Source organism: Phasianus colchicus, chromosome 10 (assembly GCF_987193195.1).
Source record: "Phasianus colchicus chromosome 10, bPhaCol1.hap1.1, whole genome shotgun sequence".
Lineage (NCBI taxonomy): Eukaryota > Metazoa > Chordata > Aves > Galliformes > Phasianidae > Phasianus > Phasianus colchicus.
The window spans coordinates 17,445,868-17,466,079 of NC_143445.1; the positions used below are offsets into that span (position 1 = coordinate 17,445,868).

The window sequence follows — 20,212 nt, forward strand, 5'->3', positions numbered from 1 at the left end:
GTTTTTCAGATCAGCTGCAGCAACGTCTCTGAAGGGAGTATTCTACGGGCTGAGTTCCTCTAGAGGCACTGCAGAAACCAGATTTTGTGAGACAGACTGAGAAGCTCCTCTTCAGAAAACATTTCTGAGAACATCTGAGAGATTTTTCCTCTGTCTTTCATTGTGTTGGCAATTTCTTTTAAAAAACATGTGCACTGGAAGCTGTGCTAAGTGCCTGGGAACCACACTTATCCCTTTGGCTGTGCTGTGTACAGTCACTAACATTTTGCTGTTTTTCCCTGGAGGAAAAGTGGCTGAAAACAAGGACCACATTACAGACGAGGTTTGGTACTTTGGAGGGATATTGGGATCTGGCGCATTGGTGAGTACATCAACTCGGACATTCCCACCTTTCTTCCCCCACCTCAACCAAGACTTCGCATTGTTGAATTTTCTCAGTAGCACAAATGCAGTCTCTGACACTGCAAATTCTTCTTTGTCAAATAAGCTAAAAGTCGTGAAACAGTTTGGGGAAAAGAAATCTAATTCAGGGGTGAGAAAACAAAGATGTGGAATTACTGAATTTAAAAGCAAATGTAACTTGAATTTATTCCAATTCAAACTGAATTTCTGTTATCGGTAGATGATCTTTCCTGCCTTGGTGTTTTTGGGCCTTAAGAACAATGATTGCTGTGGATGCTGTGGTAATGAGAGCTGTGGAAAGAGGTTTGCGGTAAGTGAGAGGAAATGCAGCAAAAATGTAAGAGCTATATTGTGATCAACAAAATACATGTTTCTTCTGTTCATAATCATGGAGAGACAGACGGACGCTGTCCAGACTGTGAGACACAAAGCAGGCACAGACCGCAGGTTGTCAGCGCCGTGCTGCACCTCTGATGTGCTACGGATACACACCTGTACTGCCTCTTATAGCAATAACAGCACTGCTGCGATCACAAGTAAAGTGAATTTTGGACAGTTCTGCATTTCATTTGGCACAGTGTGGCAGTTCTCTTCCATTTTTTGCTGGGAGTTTCAAAAATTATCTTGACAGTTGTGCGTTGTGTTCCCAGCTCATTGCAGACCCATTCAAGGGAGCGTGAATATCTGACTGGGTTCACAGAAAACTTCAGGTTGGAAAAGACCCCGGGAAGTCACCCAACCCAACCTCCTGCTTAGAGCAGTCAGCTCGAAACCAGGCTCCAGTCTGAACTTACAGCCTTCTCTAAGGCACTGCTGAAAAGTCTCAAACAGATACCTTCAGATGCCAGTAGACTTCTCAAGCGCTTTAGTTTAAAAGTCAGACTAGATAAAAAATAGCAATATTTCTATTAGGAAAGTGTATCCTTCTGAGACAAATTGTTGGCACAAGGAGATAATTATACTGCTTTACAACAAAACAGATTTTCAATTAGGAAAAAAAAAAAAGAGAGAGAGTGAGAGAGAAATAGAGCAATGGCTGTTCGCTCCACAAGGAGCCTTCCCTGACTCCCTTGAGGGAGTCTTCCTGCAGTCCCGGTAGCGCAAGGAAAAAATGGAGCCTCACTGCCAGCAGTGAACATGGCTTAGCTTAGCTTTCGAGACTACAAAGAACACAGGATCTACCAAAGTATAAAATATTCTGCTGCCAGGCTTCCACTCACACCTCCACAATTCAGCTGAATTCAGAGCATGTCTATATGAGGAGAGGTGAGCAGCTGTGAGTGCTCTCTGCCCATGCTCAGGCAGGTGCACCCAAGCTAAGGTATATGTGAGGATGGTGCTTTCCATACAGCAATGTCCATCCTGCGGTGCTGCCCTTCCCAAGTCATGTCAGCGTAATGCCTGAACAAAAGACTGGGACTGTTACTGCAGTCACAGTGCTGTATTAAGAGAGTCCCAGCAGGCTTACCACAGAGTGACTGAGAACTGAATCTGCTCTCATATTTTAACAGAAGCATCATTACCATGATGTCTGCTACATTAATGTAATTTTTAAGTTAGCCCCATCAGATACATAAACACAAAAATGTATGTCTGTCAGTGTCCAGGAGGCATTTGGACAACAACTTGGACTTTCAGTTAGCCCCGAAAGGGCCGAGCAGTTGGATCAGATCATTTTTGAAGGTCCCTTCCAGCAGAGCTATTCTGTCCTATCACAGCACTCACACAAGAGCACTGTGATGAGCTCTATATATAACACTCACAGACCTGAAAATGCTTTCTCTTTTTTTTCACCCTCCACCTATATCGGAGCCCTGGCACAGGCTTCCCAGAGAGGTGAGGAAGGAATCTCCTTCTCTGGAGTTATCCAAACCCACTGGGACGCATTCCTGAGCAACTGCTGCAGGGAACTGCTGTGGGGAGCGGGACTGGCGGAGCCCCAGAGGCCCCTTCTGACCTCTATAGTTCTGTGATTCTGTGATCCTATCACTTCAATCCAAAAAAAGATACTCCCTCTACCTGCAAACTATTATGATTACCTCTGTCTACAAAGAAATAAGATTAGACGTTCTTAAAGTTCCAACACAGCATTGGTTTTTGAAAGATTTACTTACATATTACGTGAAAAGCTTGTAATGGAAAGCTAGGAAAATAACAACGTCCTTCTATCAATTCCACCTGCACTGCTAGAGCTAATGATGACAAGTACGTGGGAGAAGATATCCATAACATGAAACGTGAAGGGGAGGCTCAGGAAGGAAGAATACAATTACTTGGTCCAAATATGACCAAAATACCAAAGTTAACTTGTACAGGGCACTGTAGATTTTATTAATGCCACAAGGGGTCCAAGACTTCATAATCTTTTGTGAAAGATCCACCCTGGTGAAACACTGTGCCTTGAACAGCCATTTATTGGATACATACTGCCCAAGTGGGAAGAGTGCCATCTGCTGTGACTGTATCAGATTCTTCAGACCTCAGGCAAATTCTTTTAAACCTTCTACAAAGGAGTGCAGCTATGCAATAGATATCGACCATGCAAGTGCAACCTGATAGATTTTAGCAGTTCTGCAGCTGATATTTTTGACTGTTAAGAGCTGAACTTAGGGAATGTACATTCACATTAATAGGGTACATTTCAATGTCTGAATGAAAACTAAAATAATGTCATTTCTCTCCGTCAGATGTTTTCCTCTATAATATTTGCTGCAGTTGGAGTTGTGGGAGCTGGATACTGCTTTGTTGTGTCAGCAGTAGCCATAAACAAAGGCCCGATATGTAACAATGGAACACAGTGGCTCTATCCCTTCAAGGATGGGTAAGTCAAGACAGTCAGAACAAAGAAATGAAAAAACAGAACAAGATATATGTTTTGAATTCACGATATGGTTACATTTCCAAATCTCTTGCTTAGCAGTTGGGATTATACTACTTGTCTAAAACAAAGGTGTTCTTCAAAGTCTGAGCAAACGCACAACACTTAATTAATTAAGAAGCAGGAGCAGTATGTAAAGAATAACAGAACCAATCAAAACTACTGAGTTTCAAGGGGAGCCAACAAAGAGAAATGAATGCACAGCCCTTCAGTTTCTTCTTGGGATTATAAGCAATATCAGGGATAAGTTACATCTACATTTACAGCAGAGAATTTTCTTCTTGAAACATGAGGTTTTCCAAATAATTAGCACTTCTGTCATTTTATCTTAGTTCTGTAACTTGTCCCACCACAAACAGAACGTGTGGGCTTCTCCTTTGCATTCTCCACTTCCAGAGAGGACAAAATGCAATGCTATAATGCTGTAAGAGGAAGAAGCCCAGGGTTTCTACCGAGGGAGAGTTAGAGATGGTGCTGTACCCCCAAGGGAGCCCCACGGCTCCTGGGTGCCTGGGAGCTGTATTTAATTCATGCACCACGAGATGTCAGGACTGCTTCGTGCAACAGCAGAGCTGACACCACCAGCAGGAAAAGCGACTTCACAATGAGGCATGAGCAGGCAGGAGAGTCATTTCGGCACATGCTTGGCTGTTATTTGATAATTTGCTCTTCCCAGAACAGCAGGAGTGGTCCAGTTGTTTCTAAAACAATCTCATCTCTGATTGTGCCTTATCTTTCTAAATTAATTACTTCAACTGATTGAAAAGCCACACAAAAGAATGTTCTAGACAAGCAGTACTAATGTTGTAATGGGAATTATTTTTTACATTGTTGAAGCTCACAGAATTTTGGTCACACATTACAATTATTGTGGCCCTTTCAGCCACAATGGATCTCCTCTTTGCCAGCCAGTATCATCTCCCAATCACTTTGTTTCCCTCTTTAACTATCCAGGGATTACCTAGGTGACCGAAAACTGTGGGACACGTGTCTGTCACCTGCAAACATTGTGCCCTGGCACCTGACCCTTTTTGCTTTGCTGTTGGTGATGAGTGGGATCCAGGCAGTGCTCTGCGGCATTCAGGTTGTGAACGGACTCTTTGGAACGATCTGTGGGGATTGCAGATGCTGCGGATGCTGTGGGGTGAGCACCGATTAATTTCTCTTGTGATTTTCTGTACTGTCAATTGCTGCAGATGCACTCAATGGGCCAGCAGTCTGAAAAGCCGAAGCAGCCTTTGTTCAGCACTACGATCATATTCCTAAAACATCAGGTGCCCAAACAATCACCTCAGCCCTTCTTTGTGGGGTTTATCTGACAGCTCCCTATAGCCACTGGACATTGTAAAATCCCATGAAAGTCACACGAATAGGAGCCACTGAATAACCTCTATGATTTCCTTCTTCCAGGGAGATGGGCCCGTCTAAAAAACGTCAGCGGTGCAAAGAACCCTTCTCACCTTCTGAAACCATTCGGGAAAGGTTTCAGCAGCACCGCCACTGCTGGGAAGATCGGAATGAAAGGCACTTCCCTACACCAAAGGGGTGAAGCCCTGACTTCTCTTTTCAGGCACCCATGTGCCTGAAACCTCTCCTCATGGAATAAAATTAGCAAAAGTCAAGTATCATAATCATATTTATTTTTGTAAAACAGATTCCATATAGAATTTTGCCTGAGCATTCTCTTTTTAACATTAATAGCTTTCTAACTGTAGATCACCAAACAGCGCTGATGCAAGTTCAGTTGTTATGAAATTTTATCTAATCTCTTTTGAAGTTTAGCAAATGGGAATATCATAAACAATGGAACTTCTTTTGAGGATATGTTTATATGTGCAGAAAAGCAAGGACTTCTTTCGCCCAGATCTGCTATTTATAAAGAGACTGTAACAGAAAAGATTCGTGGATCTCAATGTCTCTTTTCTTAATGGAGAAATAGGCATATTTAGCAGCACTGCTATGCAAGGAAGCACACAGTCGAAGCAATGGGCTGAAGAACAGACTGCTGCCAACAGTCTGCAGCATTATGAGTCAGCCTGGACTCCACCACAGCCAGCTTTAGGAACTCAGTGAGAAAGGCCAATGCACAGCTTTTAGCATGGCAGGGCGCTGGCTTCGTCCAGTACTTTCATCCAGTCATTCTACTGGAGGAAGTGTAATAGCACAGTAGGACCACAGCAGATGAAACTGAGAACTGCAAGTATAAGGGACCTTCCCAGAGTATTTCCATGGAATGCAACTCCACTGTGCAACAACATCCTGAGACAGAAGTTCCATCTTTGTACTTAACTGTTCTTGACAGATTTATTCTCCACAAAGTTGCTCACTTTCTTGAATCACAATATTCCCTCTGCAGCCTAACTCCAAGCTGTGGAAAGAGCCTCCTTTGTTCTGACCCACCCTGACATGTGCTCCTTTCATTTGATGCCTCCTCTTTCTTAACTGTAAGAAAGAGTGTATGTCCTCCCTGTGGCAACTGCTTTCACAGGTTCTCTCACATCCCCTCTCAGTTTTCTCTTTACCAGCCTGAAGAGCACTCACTTTTGCAGCCATTCATCGCGCAGAATTGTTTCCCCCCCACTTGACATTTTTTGCAGCTTCCCCCACTACACTCTGGGATGGGAGGGGCAGAGCAGCACGGAGCTCCTGGCACAGTCACACTGTCCTTGCAATTTATTTTCTTCTTTTTATGAAAAAAAAATAAAAATCTTTCAAAGAGATAAAACCATTTCCCAGAGAAATCAAGGAGGAAATAGAGAGATTGAAAGAGAAGGCTGACCACCTTCACACTTCTTACAAAAGGTCCTACAGCAAATCTTCACAATCCTGCTTGCCAGAGTGGCTCTCTGGGGGTTTCTACTTCCCCAAAGAATTGGCCACATCTTTTTCCTCAAAATTTCCCCCTGAGACAGTGATTCAGTGCCCTGTTTTCTCAGAAGTGTATCTCATGCATTCTGTGTCTAAAATATATAAAGAACTTTGAGGATTTAAAAGCAGGAAAAGCTGGTAAGCATTATGCAAAAAACGCTGAATAGCCACGCATACACACATACACAAAGAGTTAAATTAATACAAGCAAAGGGGTGTAATGATACATTGTGCAAGATGATAAATGATGAAAGAGATCTTCAGGAACAGCTGTCTCTCCCACCTGTTACCCTGCATTGCTCCAGAGTTTGAGAGTACCCTTTATATCTCCACCCACCGACACAACCATTTTACATCTATTCTTTCATCTGTGGTTAGCAGCTGTCCTGCACCTCATCTTGCATTTGTCTTGTTTTATTTATATGAAGTCTTTGGGAATACGGAATGTTTCTCATCAGCATTCAACAAATGGATGCACAGCTACATGGTGCACGACTCAGATTTATTAATAAACTGAATGCGTAAATCTGTGGGGGAGTTGGGATAAGAAATCAGGAAGCTACAACACCTGAACAAAAATACCGGGTGCTTCATGAGCCAATGATTCTAAGATGCCCAACAGCGGTTTCCTAACGAGAGCTGCTAAGTCAATACTGAGATAAGGCACACACATCTTATGTTGTGACACAGCCCTGGGGTGTACCGACCAATTCCAAAGGAACGGGATTTCCTCTGATGTGCCAGCAGCACTGCTCCTAAACCTCTTCCGTTACGTTAGCATTTGAGGCAAGACAGAAACCAAAACTAAAGACAACTGCAGGTAAAACAGAGCTCAGCAGTCCTAACCAACTTAAACAGCATGCTCAGTTTCAGCTGACTCAGCTGCAAAGAAATTCTGGGAGCTTACAGGAAAACATCGGGATTGTTTATAACATCTCAATGTGAACGCGTTGTTTAAAACCTCATTACGTGCTCAGTGACTGCTGGCCAGAATGCCACGAGCACAGCCGCCCTGACAGCGGGAGGCGCTTCCTCAGCTGAGAGTTCACAGAAAAAGAAGCGCAAAGGTTATTTAACGACTCAGATCACAACGCGCTGACTGCGTGCTTTGAGAGCGCGCTTCGATGCACGCCGGACAACCCCGGGGCGCTGCAGAAGGGCGCGCTCACCTCAGTCCTGCTGCCTGCAGCAGGAGGACACGGCGCCTCAGTGCAGCTCTGCGGAAAGTTTGCTTCTAAAACTGGGAAATAACACACGTAAGGTTGAGGCCACTTGTGCTACTTCTAAAGCGTTCGCATCAGCAGAGTGCGAAGGACGATCTCTAACATGGTTTTAATCGGGAGCGTTCACCACCCGCCCTCAGTCCCGCCGGACGACAGACCGACAGAGCACGACGAGGCGACGAAGGCGGAATCCGCGCCCGGGGCTGCGGCGCGGACACCCCGCAGAGCGGAGCGGATCGGAACCCCGGCACAGGGCCGAGCGATGACGGAGCAGCGCCGCTCCGGCCCCGCGCGTCCGCACACGCGGGAAACGCCAGAACGACGGGAGCGGCGGAGCGCCCTCTCACCGCGGCCGCGCCCCTCCCCTCTGTCCCACGACCGCCCCCTACCTGCCGCCTCCGGGCCGCCCCGTGCCTGACGGGGGTGGAGGCCGCGTGCTCTGCGCCGCGCCGAGCGTCCTGTCGGTCTGTCCGCCGCGAACGGCTCCTCGCGCCTCGTTTATCCTCTTCCTCCCTTCTCCCTTGGCAGCGCGAGCTGCGGAGACGCGGCAGCCGCGGTGCCGGAGCGCTTCCCGCCCGACCCCCGCGAGGAGCTCGGAGCTCTCGGGGCGTCCCGGCGCTCGGGCGGGCAGCGTTCGGCGCGCAGCTGCAAAGTCGGCTTTCCTGCGGGCGCGCGGCGCCGCTCCGACGCGCGGTTGCGTGGCGGAATCCCCGCGCCTCTCCGCGGTTTGCAGAAGTAGAGAAGGCGGTCTCGGATTTTCCGGGCTATCGCGTTCATTTTTAATGATCGCATTTCAAAGAGTTCAGAGATAGCTGGGGGAGGAAGGGACGCATCGCCGATAGCGAATTGGTGACGGTGGAAACTGTAAGCTTGGACGAACAGTAGAAACAAAGCACGAGGAAGACTTGAGCGGAAGCGCTGCGCTGATAACGGCGCCGTGGGAGCGCCCACCCCGCACAGCCCCGCGCGCCGCGTGGGCGCGAGCCGCAACGCCGCACGGCCCGAGCGGCGCTTCTGAGCGCGGCAGGGGAAATGGGGGCCCGACGGTGGCACCGCTGCTTTACGGCGTTGGCCGAGAAGGGCGGACCGCCGGCGCGCTTCCTGCTGAGCCGCGCGGCTCCTCGGCGCGCCGCAGTGCCAGAGGTTCTTCTCAAAGCGGTTTCAGCCGTCCGCGAGCAGCGCTGCGCCGCGCAGAGCTCACAGAGCGCCGCGTGCCGGCGGAACCGACGTGCGGCGGAACCGACCCGGCCGCCCAAAGCGAACGCGTTCAGCGCCTCTGCCAAAGGGCCGCGGCTACCGTCCCCGTGAACGCGCTTCTCAAAACGGGGTCATAACGCGGCAGCGCTGCCCGGTGATGCGGTACATTTGGACGCTTCCCCACGCGCATGACTGCAGCTAATTGCTAAGCGTAAGGAGAATTGCGATGCCACGCCGCTCGCTGCAGCGGAATTGACGGAGTCTCCGTGCTAACACAAAGCCCCGCTGTGTTTGCAGCGTAAACTTTACGCCGTTCACCTTTTGGCAGATCGCTGCAGCAGCCGCGCTCCCCCCGTGCCAGTACCACACAGCAACCGCCGATCCGCGGGTAATGTCCTGCACTCGTGGCGGCAGAGTTTCTGCAACAGCCTTTTAAGATTGAAAAAGCCAAGTGCAGTTTATTGGTTTTCATTTTCCACATTTCTGAACATTCAACATCGCACACGAGCTCAGAACGTCTTCAGAATTATTCTCCGTGTGCGACGACAGCAAAGACAAACCCGGCACGTTTTGGTTTCCTGCCTCGTTGGTGCATAATATGAGAGACTCCTTCGTCCGCATCAGAGCAAGAACAACGCAGAGCTCAGCAGTGCACGCAGTGCTGCTGCTGAAGGGCAGCTGTGTGAGCCGCGCTGCAGGAGTTTGTGCCGCTGAGCCACAGCGAGCAGCAGAGCGGCCCTGGGAGCACTGGAAGCGTTAGAAGTCAAACTGTAATCATCGCTTATGTCCCAAACAGCTCATAATGAACTGAGATGTAAACGTAAAATGCTTTTATTTTGTATGGAGCCAATCACTGAATTAAAAGTGTATGCCTTTTTCACAGAACAGATCTTTACCTTTATTCCAAGCATGGATCTCTGGAAAGCACAGAGCAAAACCCTCCAAAGGGGAAAAAAATAAATAAATAAACAAAAGAAGCACGGATATGCATCCAAAACGTTTCAATTCATGTATGTATTTTTTCATGTACGAGATCAGAGAAAAACATCTTAAAAAGCACAGAATCAAAGCCCTGATACAACAGGTTGATCTGTGTGCTTCTGATACATATGGTCTGCTGCAACGTACTCTAAATTAAAACCAAATGCTCACATCATTTAACAAAATGAATAGGTAAATAAAAAAGTTAAAGTGTTAGCACGTACAGGGATGCAGTATAACAGAAAACAAGTTTACCTGAACATCCCTGTTTTTCTGCTTAAAACAGACATTTTAATCCTCTCTTTCCACTCCAAAACATTCATTTTCAAATAGGCAAAACCGCCCCCCCTTCCCCCTCGCTCCCCATGACATCCTGGCAGTACTCCCATGAGCTGTAATCTCCATTACTAGGAAGAAAAGCTGACAGTGTAAACCGTCACTTCTACCTTAACTATGATTTGATTCACAACTGAGTAAAGATCTGACCTAAGATTTTGGTCACTGCTTTACACTGACAGCAGTTTTTCAGGTAATAGCACCTCCCTTTTCCAACTGTAATTTTATCAATAGGAAGTAATATGGAAACGTATTTCAGATTTTTTGCCTTTTTAACTCCTTTGAACCCTGACACACAACCACCCAAAACACGGCTGACAAAGCAAGCTGCTCTTAAGCTCTCTAATTCTGCATAACATCAGACTGCACCAGAAAATGGTATCAGTTCTCATTGCAAGAGCTGCCATCTCCAGCTGCTGAAAACCAGTGCAGCCAAACAGCACTGGCTGCCTACTCTGCATCAGCCGAACACTGGACCTGCTTGGAATGTGATGCACTATGACCCAAATTGACACTGGTACTGGCAGATGGACAAACTGTATTTTCTAAACATGACCCAATGATGTGCCATAGCAAGGGAATCCCATGAGAACACAGCTCTGCAGACACTGTGAATTATTCCAGCCCTGACGGCCTGCAGTCTGTCAGGCCACAATGCAGCACTGGAGAGTGGCCTACAAGTCAGGTGCCAAAAATCTCCCTTTACCATGCCATCAGGTGTGTCAATACAGAACGAAGCCTGAGGACATCCATTTGTCTTGAGGCTGACACCCTGAAGAGATCCTTAAAAGAGAGAGGCTATTCATAATTACAGTAATGCTGCTTGGCCCAGCCCGGTCCCTTGTTTGTTGGAAAGGAATTTCTCTTCCCTGGACATGCCAGCTAACATTAAAAACAAAGCAAAACCAAAAAGAAACAAATAAACAGAAAATATCCCTCCCCTCCCTTCCAAAAAAAAAAAGAAAAAGAAAAGTAGTGACAATTCAGTAATTATACTCTGTGCAGACACAATTCTGCTGTCACATCTCGCTTTATATTAAAAAGAGAAAATACAAGAAGAGCTGCTTTTCCCTCTGTAGTACAACTTCATGACTGTAGGTCTTTGCCTTCCCTCTCCTGTTCCAACTTTTGGTGTGTGCATTTCAGTTTCCACCTTTCATATAGTGCACACCAGCTGTGTGTCATTCACAGGGCAGTTTACTGCATCAGTTCTTCCACCACGTCTTCTGCTGAACACCAGTGACTCACCTTCTGTATATCCCAGTCTGCAGTGACCCTTCCCACTAAGGATCAAATTTTGTCACATAATCATTTGACTTCCAAACCTTCTCATGTTCCCGTAACTTAATCTCTGACCTTTACACCTACATTCATGCGACCAGATGGAAAAAGTCTTCAGTGATCAATATTACAGCGCATTGGTAAGATCTTACTAAGTATCATTAAATTGAACAAGAGCCATTTACACTGAGTGCCATACCTCTTCCTCTCTCTGCATAGCCTGGATTAAGCTCAGAGAAAAGTTTTAGTGCCTTTCATAAAAATACATATTTTTCAATATTTAAGGCATAAATTCATAGATCATAAATAATATAATTTCAAAATATTTAAGAATTTTAGGACTTCATTTGCATTTCAGGGGAAGTGTATGCTTAACATCCTTGATGCCTATTCAGTCCCAAACCTCTGAAAAAGAAGCATTTGTAGGGAATACAATATGTAGGAGTGCAAAAACATTATGCTGTGTGTTCTGTACACTGATTACAGTAAGTGACAGACTTAAGAACGGTGCAGCCTTACCAGAACAGTAATAACACTGCTTAGTTTTGCCCTGATAAAGATAACATCTTTTTTTTCATGTATAGAACTACATGTACAGTTTGACATTGTCAGTTAAAAACATTACTAAAAACAGTACTACAAGCGTTTTTTTCACACTACATATGATATTACCAGGTTGTGACACGTTTTTCTGTCCTGACCTCAACAGCACATTTTTGCATTTAATTACCATGTATTATTATATAGGACAAACTGTTTGTTCATCTGTTACATTACAAAATTGTAATGCTTAATATAATAAACATCAAAATCTAAGATCTACTAAAAAATTGCTGGTCTGTAATACACTGTTTTATTTTAAAAAGGCAGCAGTTAGTACCAGTTGGATTGTTTTACAACACTGTAGCAGTATGAAACTGTTGCTAAACAATACTGGTACTTTCAAAAATTAAGCATAGTTATTATCTGGAAACTATACAGTAATATACTGGGGAAAAAAAAAAGAAAAAAGAAATGGCAATAGTACTTCTTGTGCCTTTACAAATATATGAAAATTATTATGGCTGATATAGATCAGATTTAATCTATATTCCATACAGTACAGTTTTCCTAATAATAATTAAAAAAAGATTTTTAAAGCTTAAGTAAGTTGATAAAAAAAGCCTCTGATACTATTGTCATAAACGCAGTAATAAAACTGCTTGCATGGTCTGATGCTGTGCAGAGTCTGTGAACCAAGTGACCTAGGAGTCAGCCTCTGTGATTCATTAAGAGTTTGTGATGTTAATCAATACCTAGAAGACCAGTCACAGGCATACACAAACATCATTCAGTTTCTGTCCTTAGAGTGAAACATTTCTGCCTGATCTGAAAAGGAAAATGCGTAGTGTATATTTTCTAAAAGAGGAAGAAATATATATTTATATATGTATATCTCTATATGTATTTCATATTTAAGTTAGTGTCAGTCAAATCCAGGCAGAGATTAAACCAACCATAAAGATGACGTAACAAAAGTCACTAAGGCAGTGATCTCTCAGAATTTTCAGATATTTTGCCTCTATCTAAAGAGGAAAAATAAATGCTGAATTGCATTTCACACTGAATCAGCATTAGAGAATGGGTGACTACAGCCATGTAAGGAAGGGCTCATTTTTGCTGAGTACAGACTCCACATCATTGAGAATAGGGATTAAGTCTTCTGACTCCAAAGTCCCAAGATCAACATTTGTTCCTGGAAGACAGTCGAGGAAATCAGGGAAGCGCGCTTGTTGTGCATTTATGTTCATTGTTGTTTGTGCTACAGTCTCTCCTAGAAAAATTAAAGAAGAATATTTGAAATTCCAAACCTTATGGGTAATCTACAACAACACGACTGATATAAAAATTAGCGTCCCCATTTCCTGTAAGCACTTCTATCCTCTACAATGTTACCTAAAAGAAACCCCACTATGCAATTATAAAACAGCACTAGCGAGGGCAAGATGTTATTAATATCATTACACTTTAAGCTAACTCAGGATATTCTACCTGTATCCATCTCATCTACGTTGCTGAGGAAATCTTCAGGTGTCGTTGGTATACTGTAGCATCCTAATCCCAAGCCACTGTCTGTACTCTGTTCCCTGGAATGGTATGGCCCACTGTAAATTGAAACATGAAAAAGGCTCAGTAATGGTGTTCTGTTAGACATTGTCCCTGATCATATCATTTGAAAAGACAGTGCAACAGGTTAGATATTAAATACTGAGTCATAAAGCCTCACTCTTTTGCTGGTTTCCAGTGCATGATTGCAAATTCAAAGTGACTGAAGTGTGGTCATGTTAATTTTGAAACATACACATGTATATACACCTCTCTAGACAAAAACAGTTCTGATAACCTAAAAGAAGTCAATTTATTTATACTTACATTATGTACCTAGAGTATTCCAGGTGCACATACATACAGTGCACTTCAAACCACCTGCTACCATTTGTTTGATTTTTCTACAGTACCTTCAGGAAGTGTAAACTGAAAGATTTCAGGTCATCCACTATGCTGTACTCCAGAGTACGCACAAAAGATGATTTAGGAAACTACTTTAAAGAAACAGCTTTAAAAGCATGAATTGTCTAATGAAGAGGACATGAACTTGCCTGTTCAAGAAAGGATCAGATCCATTGTTTGTAATAGATCTCATATCTTGGGTCATGGCAGCTGTGCTCATGGCTGTCTGAACTGCAGTCATGTTTTCAGAGTCCATGGGAAGCTGCCTGCACAATGCAGCTTCCTGAGAAGGCAAAAAAATATAAGGGAAGGAGGGTTATTCCGAAAGTTCAGCACCACTGCAGTCTCATAACAAGAAAACATGTTATATCTGTCCACATTTTTATTCAGGAAAGTAATTCTAAACTATAAAAGTGATGAGTATTTGTTTACACTGGTGTGAAGAAAATTATGATGTTGTAGACAGCAACTGTCCTTCATACCCACCTGTGCTACAGAGTCTACTGGAGGCCTCCCCCAGTGAGAGAGGCTTCCAGGAAAGATGGTTGATGCCGAAAGCCTGTCAGTGTTCAAGAGGTATCTGGCTAACACCCACAGTAACAGGCTTGAACTTTTGGTTAGCCCTGAAGAGGTCAAGTACGTACGTTTGATGGTCTTTGTATGTTCCAACAGAACTATTCTACTCTGCTCTACTCTACTCTACTTTGTCATCTAGTTGCTACTAGTGCAATCTAAAGTGCAATCTTTAAAATTTCTGGTTTAAAATCTGGGAAGGGAAGCCAGCACCCCTTTGGTGCCATGAACCTCCCACAGACACCAATGGTGGCCCAGATCAGCATCTTGGTGGAGCTGCTGGAGAATCTGGCACAGCAGACTCCTGTGGCAAATGCTGCTGTGTCATCAGTAGATTCATTCACTGAGTTCACCCAGAAAATGTTGGATAACTTCCATAATTTTGCGTCCTCATTTTTGCTAGACACCAAAGCAGAAGAATCTAACTTGCAATCCAAAAGCATTTAACAAGTTAGAAAGAGCACTGCAGCAAAGAATTTGATTCAATAATTTTTATAATAAATTCTTTGCTTAATAATAAGTGTCCTCCTGATCTATGTCTTGCATACTGTCTTAAAGATTACAAATGAGGCTGAAGAAACTTGTTTCAACTCTTTGTGATGGTTAAATCTCATTTTATCTCTGTGAGACAACCATGACATCTAGTGGTACAGAACTCTAATACAAATACTGTTTTGCTCCACACAGATGTCCCAAATGAACATCCTAGCTCCTTAAAAATAATAAAGCTGTATCAGTAAACCTAGCTGACTCAGCCTAATTATTATTACAGATTTTTGGGAAGTAAGAAAAGGAAATATTTCATTTAGTAGAAAACCATTTTCCGCTGAATCTGTAACTCATTTGTTCTCTCAAATACAGTAAAAAAAGACAAACAATTTTTTGAGGTTAGAGTGGGACGTTCTACTTTGCAATTGATTCGGTTAGTGAGGAGGATTAATTTGGTCTCTTTGTGAATAATGCAACCACGATTCATTGGAAACCAACATATACTGGTGCCCATTATCATAATGCTTTATTTATAATCTAATCATCAGTATAGTCATTGATTAATAATCTACATTAGATCATGCAATTATTTAGTAAATGCTAAGAATAAAAAGAGTGAAGATTTTTAATAGCTTATGTATGGTAGCTTATGTATATCAGTTTGTTTCTCAAAGGACAATACCTTGGGTGATGTTCTATATATAATTAAACTGTCTGGAGTCTGTGAAAACGTAACATTGGAGAAAATGGGCAGACCTGCTTTTTTTTTAACTGTCTATATGAAGATATTGAAAATATTTTTTAAGAAGTAATAAGTAAATAGCAAATGCAACAATACAAGCAAGGCTAATACTAGCAAGACTGAGAGAAAGAAAAAGATAGACAGAAAGAAGAAAATACCAAAAGATAAAGGAAGTGAAACAGTCAAAATGAAGCAGATTAGACTTAGCTAAGATTTATTTTGCTGAAGATCAATCCAGAAACAAAGTTCATGTTTCTGATCCTTGGGCAGTGCAAATTCACATCTCACAGGACATAGCTCCCACTAATAAAGGTAATATCAGAACAAAGGGAAGGGAAAAAAAAAAAAAGGCTTTCCTCTTGGTTTGTCAACATGTAGAATACATGTTGGTTACTACTTTTCTGCCACTTCTGAAAATCAAATGCTATTTCTAAAAAATAAAGTAACAAGGAAGATCTAGATGCAAGTATCTGTCTCTTTCAGAATACTCTAACTATGTCTTAATTAAAAGAGAGAAGATTTAGTCTGGATATAAGGAAAAAGTTCTTTATGCTAAGAGGAGTGAAGCACTGCCACAGGTTGCCCAGAGGAAAGCAACACAACCAACAAAACAGCAAAGTACAGTAAGGATTTCTGAAGCTTCAGCTCCTGACAAAATGCACTTTCACATACAATCCAGGTACATTGCAAAATGTACCTCTTGTGGCACTAAGAATGGCAATATTGCAGTCACAGGCTGTGACAATGTACTCTCAGCCGTTCTTATCACCTCCTAACTCCCAAATGCAGGAGTGCCTCCTGTTGGTCAGCAGAGACCATCCTTGGCACTTAGTTCACACAGGACCAAGTGCTAGGGCACTAAAGCATAGGTTTAAAAACCTAAATGTGATTTTCAAAATAAGTAATACCAACAAAAACAAGCAAACCCCACCCCTCAGTGTTCTGACAACATTAAGGCATGTCAGAGGGCTCTGCAAGTGACTATTTGCAAAATCTTTAAAAGCTTCACAGGATTGCAGTACATTGAATTATTCAGTGTCTCTGAAAACAGCTCGGATGTAATCTCCTTTTAAGCTGTGTGCCAACTGAGTCTATAAATTCATTGTCACATTTCCTGGAATCCTTCTTGGCAGAACTGAACTGAGCTCCATGATCAGTTGCCAGACAGTCATTTCAAGCTGGGATGTGATGGTGTCTGAAGGGAGTTTACACTGCTAGCCACTTCAGCTCCTTTTCTGCCAGCCCTCATTCTCAGGGCAGACGGTGCAATAGCTAGACATTGCCTGTGCCATCAATGGGTCAGACTGCGCACCAATCGGTGCAATGGAAAGAATGCAGCAGGAAATTTTCCTGTTCAGGATGTAGCATGTCAGTGAGCTTTACTCTTCAAGAACAAAACACCGACAAATCCTCATCTGCATCCCCACGTATCATTCCCTCTACAGCTGTTTTCGAGCCCCTGTACCCTTCCACACCCACACTTATGGAAGAGGATCGGGGATCAGAAGGCAACATCTGACATGCACTGCCTTTCTGTGACTGTCCCTTCCAAACAAGGCAAAGAGGCACACACACAGAAGTGTGCTAGGATGTCTTTCCAGTATGGCTTAACTGAGACGGGAGAGGCTTAGGTTAGATATTAGGAGGAAGTTTTTCACGCAGAGGGTGGTGATGCACTGGGACAGGTTGCCCAAGGAGGTTGTGGATGCCCCATCCCTGCAAGCATTGAAGGCCAGGCTGGATGTGGCTCTGAGCAGCCTGGTCTGCTGGTTGGTGACCCTGCACATAGCAGGGGGGTTGAAACTAGATAATCATTGGGGTCCTTTTCAACCCACGCCATTCCATGATTCTATGACCCTTTCAAGCTTCCTAACTGACACTGCTCTAATGACTTCCACTTCCAGGAAGCCTCCTGAACAGTACGCACATTCTCCCTTTTCCTCTAAAAAGCTGGGGAAAAAAAAAAAAAAAAAAAAAGATCAGTGAGAAAGAAAGCTCTTTTTGGAATGACAAAACTGAATAAGAAAACAAATGGGAGCTGAGCCATACTGGTGTTCTGAAATGCACAGCACTTCCTGCAAGGACTCAATTTGCTGTGCTGGTGGCAGTACCAACCAACGCGGTAAACAGATTCCCTGAGCAGAATGCCTCCAGCACTGCATGCTCCTCCAGACTGGGAGTGCTGCTCCACCCCAGCAGCTGCAGCCAGGAATGGCTGCGGGGAAGCCAGCAGCTGCTGCCTGGTGGAAAGCAGGTTTGTGATCTGCTGAAAGAATTCCTCCCGTCTTGTTCAAGCTCTCTGCACCTCCTTGCAGCCACCTACCAGCAGCATGCATACTTTATGCAGTTTTTCCCTTAGGTAGGTTATACTTAAAAAGCAAAAGCAACAGTGAAGAGTCTGACCCCGGAGGGATTTGCCACATCCTTCTGAGCTCCTGCTCAGGCTGATTGCAGGATGGGCACAAAATTCTGTTGAAAACGATAGATTTTACATCTTGCTTTCTGTAAGTGGTGAGTATGTCATTAAAAGCTAAATCAGTTCTGAAAATTTTAGTAATACGAAGTGATACTGTGCTGCTTTATATAATGTGTAGTTGAAAGAAAGACCATAGCATTGTAAAGTTGAAGGCTTGAATAAGCACCACATGGCTGCACTGCTGAGCATCTATCAGTTTCAATGAAAAACACACGGTAAGCATGCGGGGATACCAGCCCCTGTTTTAATGGCTCGACTGTTTCAATGCTTAATCTGCTGTTGTCCTGAAGCAAGACCAGGGCCAAAGAAAGTAAAAATAAAGGAACATGTTATTAGCATGATAACAATATGACGAAACTCACACCAGATATGCCCACTCTCTTCCATCTCTATTATGTTCTCTATTATGTCCTCAGTTCTGGACAGTAAAGGTGAAGGTACATGCAAGGCTTAAGATTATGAGTCAAGCCAAAGAACACCACACTGAACACAGTCATTCTACATGCACAGATGATGTAGCACAATGTAATTCCCATAAATTAAAGGTAATGGAAATTGAGCATGGACACAAGACAGCATCTGCAGTTTTCACACTCAAACTTGAACCATAAAAGTCAAATTCATGATAAGAGTCAGTAACAAATGTCAGAGACATTAGCAGACCTGTATCTGCCTTTCACCACAGTTCAGCAAGGGCGTATGTTAAACTATGAAAATGTTCCCCTACACCAAAGATGATGGGAATAATCATATGTAAAGACAGGTAAGTGCTTCTTCAGAATTTGTAAAAGGACATCATTTTAATGGTTTGTTTGCTTTTTTTGTACAGCGGCAAGAATTGTAAATATTTTTTCTTAATTTTGTAAAACATCATTTCTTTAAATTCTTGTACACTTAGAGGAAGGAGGCAAAAGTGAAAAATGCAAATATGATGCAAATACATCATTATAAATTGTTTATACAAATATTCTCATTACAGTGAAAAAATGAAATGTTCTCTGTCTTTTCACGAAAACTCCATTTATATTCATTTTTTGTTATCCCCACCTAAAGCAATAGTTAATCGTGACATAAAACAACAATGCTACTATTTGTACCTGGTAAAAGAAAAGTTCTTGAGCAAGATAGAAGCGTATCCTCAACGTTACCTGTCGCATTAGCTCCTCCTGGCGCATCCTAATTCGTTCCCTCTCCATTTGGATTCGCTGGAGCCTCAACTTCTGCTGCTGCTGCTGCTGCGCAGTCAGTGCACTGGGCATGCTCAGCAGACCTGGCTGCGGAGCCTGGGAAGGACAGCTTTGCTGTGAGATGGATGTGCTGCCTGTTATTTGGTGCTGGTGATTCATAACTGAGGGAAAGAAAAGAAATCATGGCTGATTACATATAATTGTGCTTTAAGAGAACAGAGAGCCCAGGACGCATGTTGCTCATCCACGGTGAATAAGGCATTATTTGAATTACTTTACTTCTGATGACTGAGATAACTCCTCTACTTGACAAGATTGCTGCTAGTAATTGCTTAATAAATATCCTGTAATATTTTATAGGTGTGTAAAACTTGAATACTTATAATAAAACAGGTACTTATAATTATCTTTTGAGCAACCTGATCTAGTGGAAAGTAGCCTTGCCCATGGCAGGGGGTTGGAACTAGGTGGTCTATAAAGTCCCTTCTAACTCAAATAATTCTATCATTCTACAATTCCAGCATCCCACTGATATGCAGCAAATGATACGCAAACTTTCTAATTGAGAACTCTACAAATGTGTGCCTGTATTATGCAGTGGAGTAGCTAAGTGATTTCTTAACATTTTCTTTACTGTCAGATCTAAATTAATTATTGTAAAAATATTTGTTGGTACAGATAATGACATCTGTGTGTGTTTTCCACCACTATGAAGGAGATGCACACTTTTGATGACATGGAGATGAGAGATCTTTCAGTGCGAAGTAAGAAGCAAACCTAGGATGTTCTGCTCTTTGGCAGGCTGCAGTCTTCCTGTTTTGGTTTAGGCTGTGACACAATTAGTTTTCTTCACAATAGCTTGCATGGCGCTGTATTTTGGATTGCTGGTGAAAACAGTGTTGATAACACACTGATGTCTAGCCGCTGCTGAGCAGTGCTCACACAGTCAAGGTGTTTCTCCTTCTCACACTGCCTCCCAGCGAGGGGCATGGGGGGCACATAAGTCTGAGGGGGTAGCACAGTGGAACACAGGTGATCAAAGAGATATCCCATACCAGATGAGGATGTGCTCTGCAAGAAAATCTGAGG

The 20,212-nt window shown here is 43.3% G+C and overlaps 3 protein-coding genes across 3 annotated transcripts in view; 1 reads left to right on the plus strand and 2 right to left on the minus strand.

Annotated features, from left to right (window-relative positions):
- Positions 1-8,164, minus strand: part of LOC149916638 (uncharacterized) — a gene marked incomplete at its 5' end in the record, with an annotated part of 37,929 nt that extends 29,765 nt beyond the window's left edge. The window contains one exon of the mRNA XM_090147786.1: positions 7,761-8,164. Within this exon, the coding sequence (XP_090003912.1) occupies positions 7,761-8,164 (404 nt within the window). The remainder of the gene's footprint in view (positions 1-7,760) is intronic.
- Positions 173-4,902, plus strand: TM4SF4 (transmembrane 4 L six family member 4). Its single transcript, XM_031603608.2, has 5 exons — positions 173-361; positions 623-712; positions 3,090-3,223; positions 4,235-4,424; positions 4,691-4,902. Exons 1-5 carry the CDS (start codon positions 188-190, stop codon positions 4,706-4,708), a joined length of 606 nt encoding a protein of 201 aa, XP_031459468.2. The 5' UTR covers positions 173-187; the 3' UTR covers positions 4,709-4,902.
- A 1,217-nt stretch (positions 8,165-9,381) lies between the features above and the next one.
- Positions 9,382-20,212, minus strand: part of WWTR1 (WW domain containing transcription regulator 1) — a 45,518-nt gene continuing 34,687 nt past the window's right edge. Inside the window, exons 3-6 of the mRNA XM_031603605.2 lie at positions 19,085-19,284; positions 13,806-13,939; positions 13,198-13,310; positions 9,382-12,979 (exon numbers count right to left, since the gene is read on the minus strand). Of these exons, the coding sequence (XP_031459465.1) occupies positions 12,795-12,979; positions 13,198-13,310; positions 13,806-13,939; positions 19,085-19,284 (632 nt within the window). The 3' untranslated portion in view covers positions 9,382-12,794. The remainder of the gene's footprint in view (positions 12,980-13,197; positions 13,311-13,805; positions 13,940-19,084; positions 19,285-20,212) is intronic.